The 16,289-nt window shown below is 42.8% G+C and overlaps 1 protein-coding gene across 5 annotated transcripts in view; it reads left to right on the top strand.

The window, feature by feature from the left end:
* KCNIP1 (potassium voltage-gated channel interacting protein 1) overlaps positions 1–16,289 on the top strand; it is a 475,234-nt gene that overhangs the window by 333,267 nt on the left and 125,678 nt on the right. Inside the window, exon 1 of one of the 5 annotated variants that reach the window (XM_052772084.1) lies at positions 1,518–1,639. The exons of 3 other annotated variants lie outside the window; for them this stretch is intronic. Coding sequence is in view for 1 of the 2 variants with exons in the window: in XM_052772080.1 (XP_052628040.1) it covers positions 1,845–1,944 (100 nt within the window). In the remaining variant the exon portion in view is untranslated. Of the gene's footprint in view, positions 1–1,517; positions 1,640–1,770; positions 1,945–16,289 lie in introns of those variants that run through there. One more of the 5 variants, XM_052772080.1, reaches the window with a different exon arrangement.

Genomic DNA, 16,289 nt, shown 5'->3' on the forward strand with positions numbered 1-16,289 from the left:
ATTTGATACTTCAGTAAATTCTTAACCTCCTCTCAGGAGTGTTCAGGCTCAATGAGAAATTTGGTAAGGAGTTGTGAGATCCTCAAATGAGGTTTGATAGTGAGGAGAAACAGATAAGATTTATTTTTGAATGGGGATACCTGAGAAAAGCTGTAGATGCTGATGATGTTAATTATATTGATAATGAAGGAATACCTCTAAAATATTAATACATTGGAATAATTATATGGGAAACAGCTTCATTTAGGCCTTTAGCAACACCCCACAATGCAGCAAAACATTGCTGAAGTCAATGAAAAAAACATTAACCAGCTTTCAAAAGAGTCTTTGGGTCTGATTCTGCTTTATACGGCCATACAGGATCCATTTTGTAGTTCCAGGAGGGTAAGCTGGCAAGCGTACAGGAGGCCTTGGTACTCAAGTCCTCGTAACATCATTTAAGTACTTAATGCAACTTGACAAGAATATCCTGGGAGACATTAACATAAAATATCAGTTAAAGATAGAGGTACACAAACGGTTAAAAAACAATAACTGAAAACACCGAGTCAGATTTCAGTCTTTCAGATGAGTATTATTAATGTAATATTATAATAATTACAATATTAACATAAGTTTAGACTTTTTTAGGTATATCTCTCTCTTACTTTCAAAGTCAGATTATCCCAAAATGAGTTAACAGAACGAGTGTGGTAGGTGACCTTGTGGGCAGAAGTGGCAGCCATTGCACTGCGTTTGGCAGGCCAAATAATCAACAGTTACCAGAACAAGTGGCCAGACTTTCGAAAGGGTTTTGGGTTTTGTTTTTTTTTCAATTCTGTGCATGTCTGAAACTAGCTGCAAATAGGGAGAGCTGAGTGAAGGTAAGTAGGAAGGACAGACAAGTGCTTGCTAATGTCTGCTGTTAAGGTGCTCAGGTGAGAATAAGGTCCTTCAGAGAATCTGTTCCTAACTGTCAGGTCCAAGGACTTGGAAACAATTCCAGTTTTTCTGAGTGCTTGGAAAAGCGCTTCCTGGGGCAGAGCAGTAAGTTGCACGCGTACTGTGTCCTTGATGCCATCTCTTGCCTTTCCTAGTCTGGGAACGGCAGCTGACCTACACCAAGGGCAGTTGTTCCACCATCTGCAGAGAGGCCCCAGGGCTTTGCAGCAAGAGGGAAAGGCTTTTGTTTCTCACATACCCCCAAACTGTAACACTGATTTCCCTCTAACAAGTCTCTTCTTACCATATTTAATATTTTACTAGATTCCTGTATTTGATGTAAAATGTGTGTGCGGTGTGGGAAACAAGATACTCAAACATGTAGCTAACCTTCTGTAATTGTATTTCACTTGATGGGGAAATACAGCAATAGGTCATTTTCTGAACTAAATTATTTTGCTTTGAGTTTTCTGAAGTTCACTTTAGTATCATGCAAAGAATGTGTTTGGACTTTTTCCTCTGTGTTGTTAAAGTATGGGATCTCTCTAAAACTGTAATTCAGTGTGAAAAAGGAGCATCAGATTTTACTACATATCAGACAGATTTGGTGAATTTTGGCTGTGACAGAGAGGAAATGCTAAACAAAGTGGTTACTGTATATTCTGTTGCCTTAGAGACTGAAACATCTGTATCCATGCAGGCAAGTGATGCAGACATGGTAAGATTTGACTTCCTTACATTCCTGTGTTCATCTTGCTGTCAATGGAAATGTTTTATGGAGGGAATATGCTGGGCTTCTTTAGCATTGTATTTGGCTGGTTGTGTGGCATGTCTTGGACTAGGAGGGCTTTTTAATTAAAGTCTAACTCTGAAGTCAGGACGCTCCCTAAGAAAAGATGCTTTTACATGAATAATTTTTCAAGATGAACTTGGAGGGACTTGAAATGATTGTTGTACTGGTGATAATTGTTGGATTTGTGAAGGCACTTGAGCATCTGGGTCTCCTAGAAGGCAATTATGAAGGTAGGATGTTAAGAAACAGAAAATATTTTATTCTGAAAGCTGTTTGCTGCAGAGCATTATACTTTAATCTGTACGTGCATGTGCAGTGTTTGAGTATCAGAGGAGCTGAATAGTAGCTGAAATAACTTTAAATGCTTTCTTTAGACAAATGAAATGTATTTAAATGTCAATATAGTATTGTAGCTTTCATTGCAGCTCTGAAAATAAATGTGACATAATCTTAAACCATTCTTTGTCTATGTTTAAGATTGTTTCAAGAACTTCAATACAGATTTGTATGCTTTAGTAAACTGCAGCTTGCATCCCGAAGCTCTGAATGAAAGAAGGGTTTACGTTTTAGTAAGTTTATCATTGTAACTTCTCAATTTGTTCTAATTGCTGGAAACGTCATGGCTCATTTTTAGCTATTGGCTATTATTAACAGAAAATCCAAAAACCTTAATGAGCTTATTTGGATGAATGTTTCTGTTATAAACAGTTTAGCCCTCTTTCAGAATATTTATCTTTAACAAATCTGCCTGGTCTTGCTCTCTAGTCTCATGTATGTTTTAGGAAAACACTACCGATTGAAATGTAAATATGCTTTGTAGAAGATAGTTTGAGGTAGCTGACGGTTAAAGATACTTTAATTCTTGTTACCTCTCTGTTTTTATAAACAATATAATTCATGTAGAAACACAGAAATATTAAATAGAGGCAGAAAGGATGAATTTTAGACAGTGAGCTCTATAAATCAAAACATGTCTGTGCAGTTAGCCTCACTGTTTAATAGGAAGAGCAGATTTACAGTGTTCCTAAATGTTCCTGAATATGATATACATTGAACAGCTGCTTTTTATAGAAACTTGAGGGTCATTTTTCATGGTAAGCTAGAAATACGCAGGTATTAAAATAACCTTCAGCTACCCACAGATACCGAATAATTATTCCTTTCTGCTTCAGAGTCATGACAACCTGGAAGAGGCGAGGTTGCTGGCCTCACATTAATTACACGACAACATTTAGTACAAGGTTCAAAGAACCTTGGAAACTAGCAGCAAGTACTTTACTGGAGGAAAAAAGTTATAAAACTTCTGGTTCATTGTTTGTTTGCTTTATTTTAGTTCTCATGGATGTACCTGTTTCTCCTAATTCCTCCTGCTTTGATTATTTTTCCTAACCTCTTATATGTTTGGATTAATCAAGAGGTACCTGGTGATAATTGTTGCACAGCATTTGAAGCTAGGGCAGTAATACAGATTGTTTGGCAATTGCTTTATGTGCCAGCTCTAGCTTTGCAAGGTCTACTGAAATGATCAAATTGTGCATGCAAGACAGAGTGCCAATAGAAAAATGCATTTATTCTGGCTTTTGTGAGCCTTCAGAAGTCTGTGCTCCTATCATAGAAAAGTGTTATATGGTATCCGATGTACAGTTAATTTCCTGTCTTCAGCCCTGTCTGCAGCTCTAACAAAGTCTGTTACGAATTGGTCTGTCTGAGCACCTGGGTTTTTTGGAATCCTTTTGTTGTCTGCCTGAATGCATTCAAAGGACAGATGCTATTTACCAACTTGGGGTAAAAAAAAAAAAAAAAAAAGAGCACTGAAGAAGGAAGCTTTAGGAGAGAGCACTTCTTGGGTTTGGGTAGCTGCATCTTCCGGGTGCCCAGTCTCCTCACACACTTGTGAGCTATACTCATGTCATGAGGGGGGAATTGCACATTTAGTACCACTAACCCTTAAGGAGATAGAAAGTTTGGGATATTTGAATAATTCAGAGTGAATCATAATGATGTCTAGTTGTTTTCTGATGAAGTTTAAATTAAAATACTGAGCAGGAAATTGGAATTACTTTGTGAATTATACTGAAAAAGTGATAAAGTAAATTTTACATTAAGATGTTAGAACTTCAGGTGAAGTTGACAAATTCAGACTCTGTAGTTTGAACATGTACACAATTATGGCTTCATTGCAGTTGGTTCTGCCATGTCCACCCTTGTGTAAGAACATACAGCACACATATACTTTGATGAAGGTCTTGTCCTTGTGAAATCTGCTGCTTGCTTTGTTTTAATGATAAGGTGTCTTAAGTGAGGTTGTCACTCATTATTTTCCAGCAAAGACTATTGACTGTTTGTTACAATAGGTTAGTTCTTAATGCTTGCGTGCTGGTTGTTATACAAAGAAATTATACTGCTATTAACTTCTATTAGTGTTAGTAGCCCTGCTTGACCTGTAGGACTTACAGGGTATGCTACTACATAGGAATCTACGCTGCCCATACAGTATAAATTCTTCAAGTGTGGGTTATCCTAGCAAGAAAACAAATTTCTGTGGCCACACTTCGTTATGCAAAAAGAAAATATGTATTGGCTACATACAGCAGTAGAAAGGTGCGTACTGCATCTCAAGCACAGCATATGGAGTGCTGGCAAACAACAGCTGAAATAGCTGGAAGGTGCCTTTGGCCTAGATCACTCATCGCTGCAGTTCCAACTTCCTGAAACAGTTGTGGACCTTGTTTACATGGAACAGCTTACAGAAGTATAGTGCTAACATACTGTCTACATGTTGAAACCACTGTAATTACTATTTAAACTCATCAGTATTATCTATATAGAGACTTTCAAAGTGACTTTTACAAATATGAAATCTAAAATCTATACATTTTTAAATGGAGAAGAGGACCAGAATTACCAGGGGCAGAAACAGGCTACACTGCTTGAAACTGTGCACCCTTGCAGCCAGTAATGAATAGGCTCTTCTGAAGGTTGCTAGCACTAAAAGGGGATGCCAACCTTGGAGTTTGAGTTCTTGGCTCTGGCTGGCCTTTTGCTCTTAACATTTGTGGGCATCTGGGCAGGAGAGCCAGCTGAGAAGGCTTTGTGCTACTGAGAAAGTGCCTCTGTCTAAAACATCATGTGGACCGCTCAAACTTATAAACTGCTTTGCAAAGGCATCAGCCCAAACCACCTGTCATTAACTGAGCAAAGGGGAGGACTTGAGAGTTTTCCTAACTAAGCTTTTGTTTGTATCCAAAACTGGTTTTGAAACAATATACAAAAGTTCACAAAAAACAAATCCTCCCATGCCATTCCCCATCTGCTCCATTTGTATTAAAATATAGTGGAGAACAGTTTTTGTAGCAGCTGCTCAACACTAGATGTTCCTGGGGAAAACTATGGTCTTTCAGCTTCAGCCTGTGGTTTGTGAGGTATGTTATGGGGTAAAGGGAAGTAGTGATGTTTCCCCCGACAGACCAGGTGGCAGCTTCCAGCTTCCCCAAGATATGAAATTTGCTGTCTCTAAGTGATGAGGAGCCACAGTTCCTCTTCAAAGACTCCTGTACTGGCCATGACTTAGCAGGGAGTATCAAAGTGAAATTTCATTCTGGGCTGTTAAAGGCCAAACTTGCACTTTCTTCTTGATTTAGCATAATGTCCATCTCTTCTGCCACTAGAAAGTACAGCAATTTGATGGTGTTACTGATTTATATTATCTCAGCTTCTGAATTAATATTCAGGTTTATAAACCACTTTTGTTAAAGGCAAAAGAAGCTCACTGTAGGCCAGTCCAGACTAAATGTGAGTGATTTGCACCAAGAATCAGCATGGTGCATGAATTGACAGGTCTAAAATATCACCCAGTATTCTTCCAGAATTTGTCTTGCGCCTTGCATTTCTAGCATACTCTGTCCACTCTACCACCACTGCAGTAATTATTTGTAATAGTTATTTAATATGTAACGCTTAGCCCTTTGGAGGGAGTCTTGGCACGGGGCCGGGCTCGTGCTCAGCCTTGAGGCTGTGCAACCGTGCACAGCAGCAGCTGCCTCGGAGTCAGCGGGTCAGCAGCAGTCACATCGTGAGCACAGAGGACTCAAACTGCTGAGGTCCGATTATCATGGAAATGGTTCCCTGAAGGATGTAATTCTGTGTTAAGTGTACCTAATAACCCTGTGAAAGGCAGTGTATCTAGTTGTTTCCTGTGTAGTGACAACTCATGTTATGGAAACAGTATCCTTGTGAACATTGCATAGGAGTGACTATACAGCGTCTGCAATGCACAGTGTACAGCTGTGATGTGTTGGAAAAGGGAAGGGATGCTAAGGGTCTCTAGAGAAAGGCAGACCGATGAGATGATTCTCTTGACAACTGAAGTTCAATTCTCCATGTGGACCTTGTAGTCTTAGTTTGGTTTGAACACCTGTATATTAATTCCCATCTTTTGGGGAGCCGGTGGTGTGTAATCTTGAACTTTTAACTGTCTGTTCCTTAAATCTCTTAGATCCTTTTAATTTTCCTCCTTTATTTTCTTTAAGAAGGTGCCATTTTAAGTCTAGGCCCTGGCTCACTTCCCGTACATTGCTTTGCTCTGGCCTGGCTGTTTGGCAGCTCTTGGGTGTTGGACTAGAGGTTTTCTTAAAAGCCAGCTGCAGTGCTCTTGAGTCAGTGGTACAAGTGGCTCTATGTGGCTAGCTGGATGGAGCGTGTGAACATGAGCAGGGACATGTCGGCCTGCACTAGCACTTTTACGCAACAAAACGCAAGAGCACTGCTAGAAATATATGGTCACAGAATGGATTGAAAGGCCTGATTTTGTATTTTCTGGTACCCGCACTCAGGTTTCTCCCTTTGCTAATCCCCTTTTGGGCCCATCTGTGACTGTTCTTCCTCTTTAAAAAAAAAATTGATCGTGCCAGTGCCCCTGAATGAGCTGTCCTTGAGTGTCCTACTAGTACAGGGGTGGCTGTGAGTAGACTGACCCAAAACAGCACCTTCCAGAATAACAAACAAGACAACTCTGTGTATGTATTTGCCTTTGCAAACTGAGATACATACTGTACTTGCAAAAGGAGATAGAGCTGGCCAGCTGTTGCAGGCTTGCTGGCTGAAAGGATATCATTATCAGAGCTGTAATATTTTCTTTGTGTTACCCTAGAAATTACAGCACAGTTGTTTGCTGTCTCTCTCCTCATACTTGTTGGTACTTAATAAACACTGACTCCTTTGCCCACAGCATGCCACACAATGTGCCTTCAAGAGAGCCTCCAGCTCTTGGTCAGCACCTCTGCTTTGGTCTGCACCAAGTTATAGCAATTAACCTAAAAATGGGCAGCTTCAGTGGTGTTATTTGGTGTCATTAATGAATTTATTTTGGGGGTGTATGGCTTCACCTGTGGACTCAGTATAAGCTGTTTGTAGCAAGTACTCAGTTTTCCATTCCAGCGTTGGGATTTTTACCCATTGCACAGTCTCAGCTTTCTGAGTGGCTAATGAAATCTTTAGAAAGCATTTATACCTACAGAGGAGCTCTGGCCTGCAAGTCACTTGTGCGCACTCATGTAAGCTAACAGGACTGTGCCACTGTTTTTAAGCACAGAATAACCAAAGGACAGGGACCTCCTGAACAGAAATAAGCTTGTTTGCTACTGTCTGCCATGGTTTTCTACATCCTAACCACGACAGGAGTGTGTCAGAGGTTTTCCTCTCACTTCTCCGAGATGATGCTCTGACAGACGGAATGTCTTCTTCTCTCCATACTCAATTTATTCATATGTAAAATGGAGTTAAAAGTAATGACCAGATTCAATTTCCTCGAAGCTTAACCTTGACCATAAAATACCTGGAACTTTTAAATGGAAAGGTACTAAATCAGTAGACTTAAACCCTAAGAATCATAAGAATGATGATGGAAGAAACAAGAAGAGCCAGCAGATCAACACTTGGCTCCAAGCCTGGTGTCACAGGCAGAATTTGGGTTTTTTTGATCATGGGTTGGTTTACATGAGACCAGGCCTGCTGGCAACAGATGGGGTACACCTGTCACAAAGGGGGAAAATGATCTTTGCACAGGAGTTAGCAGGGCTCATTAAAAGAGCTTTAAACTAGATTTGAAGGGGGAAAGGGATAAACCAGGCTGACTAGAGATAAGCCTGGGGGCAGCAGGCCAGTGTTTGAGGCACAGTGTGCTAGCAAGGTCCTTCAGTCTGCCATCTCAGCGGAGGTAGCGGATAGAGATCCATGCTGCAGCAAAGACGCAAGGGTTATTGATGTGTTAGAAACCATGGAAGCACCTGAGAATGGTCATGTAGGAATTAGGGCTTCTCCCCCCAGAAAGGTGGCGGGATCAATAGCACAACTGAAGTGCATCTATACCAATGCATGCAGCATGAGTAACAAACAGGAGAAGCTGGCAGCCACTGTGCAGCAGGAAAACTATGACATAGTTGCCATCACAGAAACATGGTGGGATGACTGACACAACTGGAGTGCTGCAATGGATGGCTACAAACTCTTCAGAAGGGATAGGCAAGGAAGGAGAGGCGGTGGGGTAGCCCTGTATGTTATGGAGGGGTTTGATTGTCTAGGGCTTAATGACGGTGATGATAGGGTTGAATGTTTATGGGTAAGAATCAGGGGGAAGGCCAACAAGGCAGATGTCATGGTGGGAGTCTGTTATAGACCACCCAACCAGGATGAAGAGGTAGACAAAATATTCTGTAAGCAGCTGGGTGAAGTCTCACAATCACTAGCCCTCGTTCTTGTGGGGGACTTCAACTTACCAGATGTCTGCTGGAATACAATACAGCAGAGAGGAAACAGTCCAGGAGGTTCCTGGAGTGTGTGGAAGAGAACTTCCTGACACAGCTGGTGAGGGAGCCAACTGGGGAAGACGCCCCGCTGGACGTGTTGTTTGTGAACAGAGAAGGACTTGTGGGTGGTGTGATGGTTGGAGGCCGTCTTGGGCATAGCAATCACAAAATGATAGAGTCTTTGATTCTTGGAGAAGGAAGGAGAGGGGTCAGCAGAACTGCTGCCTTGGACTTCTGGAGGGCAGACTTTGGCCTGTTTAGGGGTCTGGTTGACAGAGTCCCTTGGGAGGCAGTCCTGAAGGGCAAAGGAGTCCAGGAAGACTGGACATTCTTCAAGAAGGAAATCTTACAGGCGCAGGAGCAGGCTATCCCCATGTGCCAGAAGATGAGCCAGCAGGGGTGAAGACCATCCTGGCTGAACAGAGGGCTTTGGCTGGAACTCAGGAAAAAAAGAAGAGTTTATGACTTTGGAAGAAGGGGCAGGCCACTCAGGAGGACTACAAGGATGTCGTGAGGTTATGCAGGGAGAAAATTAGAAGGGCCAAAGCCTAACTAGAACTTAATCTGGCTACTGCGTAAAAGACAATAAAAAATGTTTCTATAAATACATTAGCAACAAAAGGAGGGCTAAGGAGAATCTTCATCCTTTATTGGACATGGTGGGAAACGTGGTGACAAAGGCTGAGGAAAAGGCTGAGGTACTTAATGCTTTCTTTGCCTCAGTCTCTAATAGTAAGACCAGTTGTTCTGAGCTGCAAGACAGGGACAGGGAGCAGAATGAAGCACCCATAATCCAAGGGGAAGTGGTTAGCGACCTGCTACACCACTTAGACACAAACAAGTCTATGGGGCCAGATGGGATCCACCCAAGGGTACTGAGGGAGCTGGCAGAAGTGCTCACCAAGCCACTTTCAATCATTTACCAGCAGTCCTGGCTAACTGAGGAGGTCCCAGCTGACTGGAAGTTAGCAAATGTGACGCCCACCTACAAGAAGGGCTGGAAAGAGGATCCAGGGAACTACAGGCCTGTCAGCCTGACCTCGGTGCCGGCGAAGGTTATGGAGCAGATCAATCCTGAGTGCCATCACACGGCACGTACAGGACAACCAGGCGATCAGGCCCAGTCAGCATGGGTTTATGAAAGGCAGGTCCTGCTTGACTAACCTGCTCTCCTTCTATGACAAGGCGACCCACTTAGTGGATGAGGGAAAGGCTGTGGATGTTGTCTACCTGGACTTCAGTAAAGCCTTTGACGCCGTTTCCCACAGCATTCTCCCAGAGAAACTGGCTGCTCATGGCCTGGACGGATGTACTCTTCGCTGGGTAAAACACTGGCTGGATGGCCAGGCCCAAAGAGTGGTGGTGAATGGAGTTAGATCCAGTTGGCGGCCGGTCACAAGTGGTGTTCACCAGGGCTCAGATTTGGGGCCAGTTCTGTTTAATAGCTTTATCAAGGATCTGGATGAGAGGATTGATTGCACCCTCAGTAAGTTCGCAGATGACACCAAGCTGGGCGGGAGGGTTGATCTGCTTGAGGGTAGGAAGGCTCTACAGAGGGATCTGGAGAGGCTGGATCGACGGGCTGAGGCCAGTTTTATGAGGTTCAACAAGGCCAAGTGCCGGGTCCTGCACTTGGGTCACGGCAACCCCATGCAGCGCTACAGGCTTGGGGAAGAGTGGCTGGAAAGCTGCCCGGCAGAAAAAGACCTGGGGGTGCTGGTTGACAGCCGGCTGAGTATGAGCCAGCAGTGTGCCCAGGTAGCCAAGAAGGCCAACGGCATCCTGGCTTGTGTCAGAAATAGTGTGGCCAGCGGGACTAGGGAAGTGATTGCTCCCCGTACTCAGCACTGGTGAGGCCGCACCTCAAACACTGTGTTTAGTTTTGGGCCCCTCACTACAAGAAAGACATTGAAGTGCTGGAGGGTGTCCAGAGAAGGGCAGAAAAGCTGGTGAAGGGTCTAGAGCACAAGTCCCATGAGGAGCAGCTGAGGGAACTGGGGTTGTTTAGCCTGGAGAAAAGGAGGCTGAGGGGAGACCTTATCGCTCTCTACAGCTACCTGAAAGGGGGTTGTAGTGAGGTGGGGGTCGGTCTCTTTTCCCAAGTAACGAGCAATAGAACGAGAGGAAATGGCCTTAAGTTGTGCCAGGGGAGGTTTAGATTGGACATTAGGAAAAATTTCTTGGTGGAAAGGGCTGTCAGGCATTGGAACAGGCTGCCCAGGGAAGTGGTTGAGTCACCATCCCTGGAGGTATTTAAAAGAGGTGTAGATGTGGCACTTAGGGACATGGTTTAGTGGAGGACTTGGCAGTGCTAGATTAACAGTTGGACTTGATGATCTTAAAGGTCTTTTTCAACCTAACCGATTCTATGATTCTAGTCTGCTAACAGTGTTACTGCTGTGCACATAATAAACTTCTCTCTTCGCTCTGCCACCACTGACAGACTCATCATAGTGATCATGTAATTCATTCCTTAGAAGTTGGGTGAGAGATCGTCACAGGAGACTTGTTGGGTGTAATGCAGAATCAGATTCCTAACTTTTTTCCACTAATGTTACATTGCTCTTGGTTTGTAGTATCAGCTGGATATTTTACATCTCTGCTTATCACCTACACTTGAAAGATCTTTCCACTGAAAGTGCTTGTTGCTTTCCAGGTAAATATACAGCTGCACCTTTCTCATATTCACTGTACTCCTCAGGCATATACACTTCCTTCAGATGTAGAAAGTAACAAAATAAGATTCTGTCTCAGTGTATAATTCCTTATAAGCTGTCAAGATGAAGGGAGCAAAGCAGGTTAGAGCAGAAGAATGTACCTCTTCTCTCAGGAGGGTGGAGCATGCACTGCAGATAGAGCAGGATGGGCAAGAAAGTCTTTCCCTGACTCCTACTACTATGTAAGATAAGAGAACTTCTAAAAACATTATAAAAATTCTGTCTCCTAAATACATTTCTCAGTGTTGCCTTATATCACAGTGGCTGAGTGGCATTGATTTCCCTCATTGTCACACTGCTGTCACTCCTGGTCTTCCTCTGTATCAAGCAAAAAAGGTTATTTTTTATTCTGGCAGGCAGTCTGTGTTTTTATCAGCTGCTATTTCAGTTTATCAAACATCCTAGATAGAGGACATCAGCAAGGAGGGTGAGAGGATTTGATAATTCTGATAGGAGTGGGATTGACTTTTTGGGAGAGATAAGGTCTGTTTCTTGCACATTATCTAGATGTGCCTGACGTCTCCTCATCAGGCAGAAAAGATGTACGTGTGGCTAACTTGCTTCACGTATCAGAGGAGACCAAAGGGTAAGTTGTGGCTGAAAGCCGAATGCAGTAATGAGACAAACCCAAATAGATCTTGGCAGCACAAATGGCAAGCAAGCATTTTAACCAGTACTGAATGTTCTTTCCTTCTTCCTTCCCGAAAGGCAGTGCTAAAACACCGTACCTTATCTTGGAAGTCTGTTTGTGCGGTGAGTCTCATGCTGTGATCATGCTCCTTACTTGTGCTATCACAAATTGCAGTGTGAAGCTGAGACCCGCAGTGGGGACAGGGTGCAGCTGGATTGAGGTGTTCTGGGGAAGGTCCAAGAGCACAAGGTATCAGCACCGTCCTTTTTTCCTTTGGATCCTTTAGTTGGAAGGGTTTTGTTCAGTTCCTTACAAGAGTGTCTCGGAAATACAGTATCCACCTGCAGAGCATGTCAATTAAAGACCTAGGTTAATGAATGCACTGGGCCGGTATGACTGCCTCTAGTTAAACATCCAGGCTTTTCCTTACACAGATCGGTAGCCTGCCCACCTTAGCCCAAGCAGTTGTCAGCACCAGGCTGTGAGATGGAGCCTGAAGGCCCTCTGGTGTGATGTCCTTTTTGTTCTGTTCATCCAGGCTCCTTTTTAAACAGAATTCCAAAGCCCTTTATTTTTCACACTTCCTTATTCCATGCTGAAGAGTTTCAGTCTGGTGGGGAGGTACGGAACAGCCCATGTGCTGGTGATGTTCTGGGTGATCATATTTCCTCTTGTTTCTTAGAGAAGTCAGGGCAGAAGTTAGCCCATCCAGCATATTGTGCAAAAGCAGGGAAATAAACAGTCACTCAAAATTGTTGCAAGAATAATGCAGAATTCGCACACTGTTCTTCACACAAGTTTTCTCCTGAAACTGGAAATGCTGTATTATGGCCCTGATTTTTGTGAGCACAGCTTCCAAACATAGTGTACACACAGCTTTTTCTTCACTTTGATTTAAGGATGGCTGCCCTCATTTCAAGTGTTGTTTGATCAGTATTTTTGTCAGGAAGATGATCTGTGTACATATGAAAGGAGGCTGCATATAAAGTCCAGTTGTTCGGTTAGGTTTTATAAGCATAGCTCTTTGCACAAAGGCAGAGGCAGCTTTTGCGCAATGTAAGATTAACTTACTGACCCTTAAAATAATATTTTAAAGCTTTTCTATGGCCTTTAAAATCCTACTTAATACAGGTATGACCACTCTACATTCTTATCTCACGAGATAATGAAACAGTTTGAATAATTTATTTCGGCTTAGCTTCAAGCAGGTTTAGTTGCAGGTGGACTGCAGTGGCCGTTGTGTGTGAATAGCTATGATACCCAGTGGAGCCTATGTTTGTTTGTTTTTTAATGAAAGCTGAACAATTTTTTCCATCTTTGTCATTAGGTGGGGACGAGGAGTCGTTTTGCTGTGGGCTAGTGAAATGCCCTGTTTTATGGGGGTTTAAATATGCTTGTCCAACACAAACTCACTTCTATCATGATTTGGATTAGAACTCTTGTCAAGAAAAAAAGTATTTAATGAATCTTTTTCACTTAATTTCTTTGGTGTTTTCATTGAGAGCAGGCTTCTGAAATGTTGATACATTCACATTAATAATTATGCTACTTCCTATATTTGCTAAAATTTAGACTGTGAAAAGATTTATATAAGTTTCAACATGACAAAAACTGTAAAAGATTCCCTCAGCCATGCTGAAGCACTGCTCCATTGTGTCTGAGAAGTCAGAAGCATGTACAATTTCTTTGGCTATTAGCGTCTTGTGACTATAAGCAATTGGCACACTGTCACTTCAAGTGCATACCAGGCAGCTTCTTTGCCTAAACACCCAACAGAGGAGTTAAAAATAATAGTAATAATAAAAAAGCCTCACAAATAGCACATCACTTCATGCTCCAGTTGTATAAACTACTTCTGCCCCAGAGACCAGGAAAGTCCTTGAGCTAGAGGGTGAAGAGTGGATTTGTGCTGTTGAGCTGCAGCTAATATACAGTCAGTACAGCCAGGCTCAGTGCCACAGACACTGAAGCTCACTAGTGATGCATACTTTTATCCTAACTAGATTAAAATATTTGTATTTACAAATACATGGTGATACATGATGCCACTGAGCGTAAGAGTGGGCATCCTTCGAGACAGTGCCCTGGGAGGCTTAGAGCAACATTTTAAAGCAGAAGAGGAGCTGGGAAAACTTAAAGAAGCCCACAGCTGAAACAGCATAGGTTTTCTCATCCTAATCAGCCTCCAGAAAATTATGAGACTTCTTGTCTTAGGCAGGAACTGCCAGTATATGTGTGTCCCCAGGGGAAATTGTATCAGCACAAGAGAGGGTGAGCTCTGAGTGTCACTGCGAGCTGTTGTGTTGGTGGAGCTGCTGTTAACATGTCAGTAATGGTGCATGGCTCCATGTCAGTGTTATACCTCCATCACAAGGGAACATTTGTATCATTGAAAAATCCTACCATAGGACAAGGCACGTGGAAATTGGATGCAAGGTACGGTGAGCTGATATGAAAGCCTGTCTCTGTTTACAGCTTCATCATCTCAGATCTTCCTGAAAGGTTAGGGAAGCTTCTGTGGCCCCATGATTCCCACAGAGTCCACTGTGGTGGACATCATCTCTCTGGGGCACTCACAGGATTCTACTTACTAACTAATACCAAGTTCATATTGACAGAATGTCAATTTTATTTTTATATCTCAAAAACTTCTAGCTTTGGGCTTGTTATTTAATCCAAGTTTGCTGTACTGTGAAGTAGAAAAAAACTTTTTCTTTAGTCTGTGCTTTTCCGTTAAACACCTGACCCACTTCTGTCCTAACTGGATGCCTCTGTGCTTAAAATTGCTTCATAGTTCAGTTCTCCTAGATTCAAAGGATTTACCAGTTGTTGAAATTGTCCCCTTTTTTTGCCTTTTGTCCTGACCTCTGAATTGCTACTATTCTTAAAGAACTTCTACTGTGTCATTTGATGAGGTGGAAAAATATGAATTCAATAAACATCCCAACAATGTTGAGATGACCTAATTCTGACATCTTCAGAAAGGTGGGGGTTTTTTTCCCCAGTTCATTCTTGTGAAAATTTTGCTGTACAATATGCATATTTTAGGAGGAGAAAAAGAAGTTCTCCATAAAACTGTGATGCATCTTAGTTTCCATTTATCATATAGTTCAAAATACTGTGCTTTCTATAGCACATTTTTCAATACTTTGACCTCACATTGTCTCATATACACTCACTAATTTGTAGTGCCTTGGTTAATATACACTGAATTAATGTATTTCACTGAAAATGTAGGTAAATCATTTTCTTCTACCTCAGTGGTGATACACTGTAGTTCTATCAGATACCACAGTGTTATACACTGTAGGAGAATTGGAGTTATCTTTTGAGGGTGGAGGATTGTTGCCTTGTATGAACCAAAAAGCACAGGGTGAAGAGGCAGCCCAGAAATGAACATAAGAGGAGGGCCTCAAGGATCCCACTTCAGCAGGTATCTTCCCACACCAGAAAAAAGGAGAAAGGGAGCCCACAGGAGTGAAATAGCCTGAAGAAAAAGCACTTCTATGGCATCTGAGGAGGTTAAATACAACCTTGCAGATGGACAGGTCAGGGTTTGGTGGACCAAAGAGGAGTTATGGACCAGAGGGGTCCTTCTGTGCTCCCGCTTTGTCCATGGCCAGTCCTCAAGGGTCTCCCTGTGTTGGGACTGATGTTCATGCACAAGGCAGGCTGATGTCTGCATGAGCAGCAGCTGGTGGACACATCTTGGGGCTTTCTTTTGGTAGGGAGGGGATACGTTGCAACTCCAGGGGCATCAGGTCTAGGACAGCAAGCGAGCTGCTCTACCAGTCTAATATAACTTGAAAACTTACTACAATGATAAAAGCAAATCATTACACAGTACTGGAACTTGGGAGACCTGAATCTGTTACCAATGCTGTAACTTACCTGCTTCCTTTACCACACCCTATGATGTTTTTTCCCCTTTGTAAGTAAGAATAGCTCCAGTAATTGCTTTCTCTGTTTTTCTTTCCCAAGAATGTGCCCATGTCACTTGCTTCCTGTTGACCTAAGTTTATTTCCTAGCAGGATTGCGTGCTGGCTTGTTTCCCCTTGTCAGGAGGAGCATTGGCTGTTGCCGGCCATCTGCTCACCCTCTGCTGTCCCTTACCTACTGCTGGACGCTTGCTTTTCTTGGTTTTTCTCTCATGTTTATAGAACTCGAGGATCCTATGCTGAGACTCCCTGCAGACCAGAGAGTTTGATGAATACTGGGGAATGCTGTAAGGACCAAGTTCCTACCACCAGCTTGTCCCTGCAAAGGCATTCAGGAAAAACCTGGGGTCAGTCCTGCTCAGAACAAGCCGATCAGGATTACCATACAGAGTGCAGCCACTGCTGCTGGGTTTGCATCCTGCAGGAACAAGCAGTGAATCAGCAGGTTGTACTGGCGCATTTATGCTCCTTCCCACATTTTGAAG

Source organism: Harpia harpyja, chromosome 20, assembly GCF_026419915.1.
Source record: "Harpia harpyja isolate bHarHar1 chromosome 20, bHarHar1 primary haplotype, whole genome shotgun sequence".
Lineage (NCBI taxonomy): Eukaryota > Metazoa > Chordata > Aves > Accipitriformes > Accipitridae > Harpia > Harpia harpyja.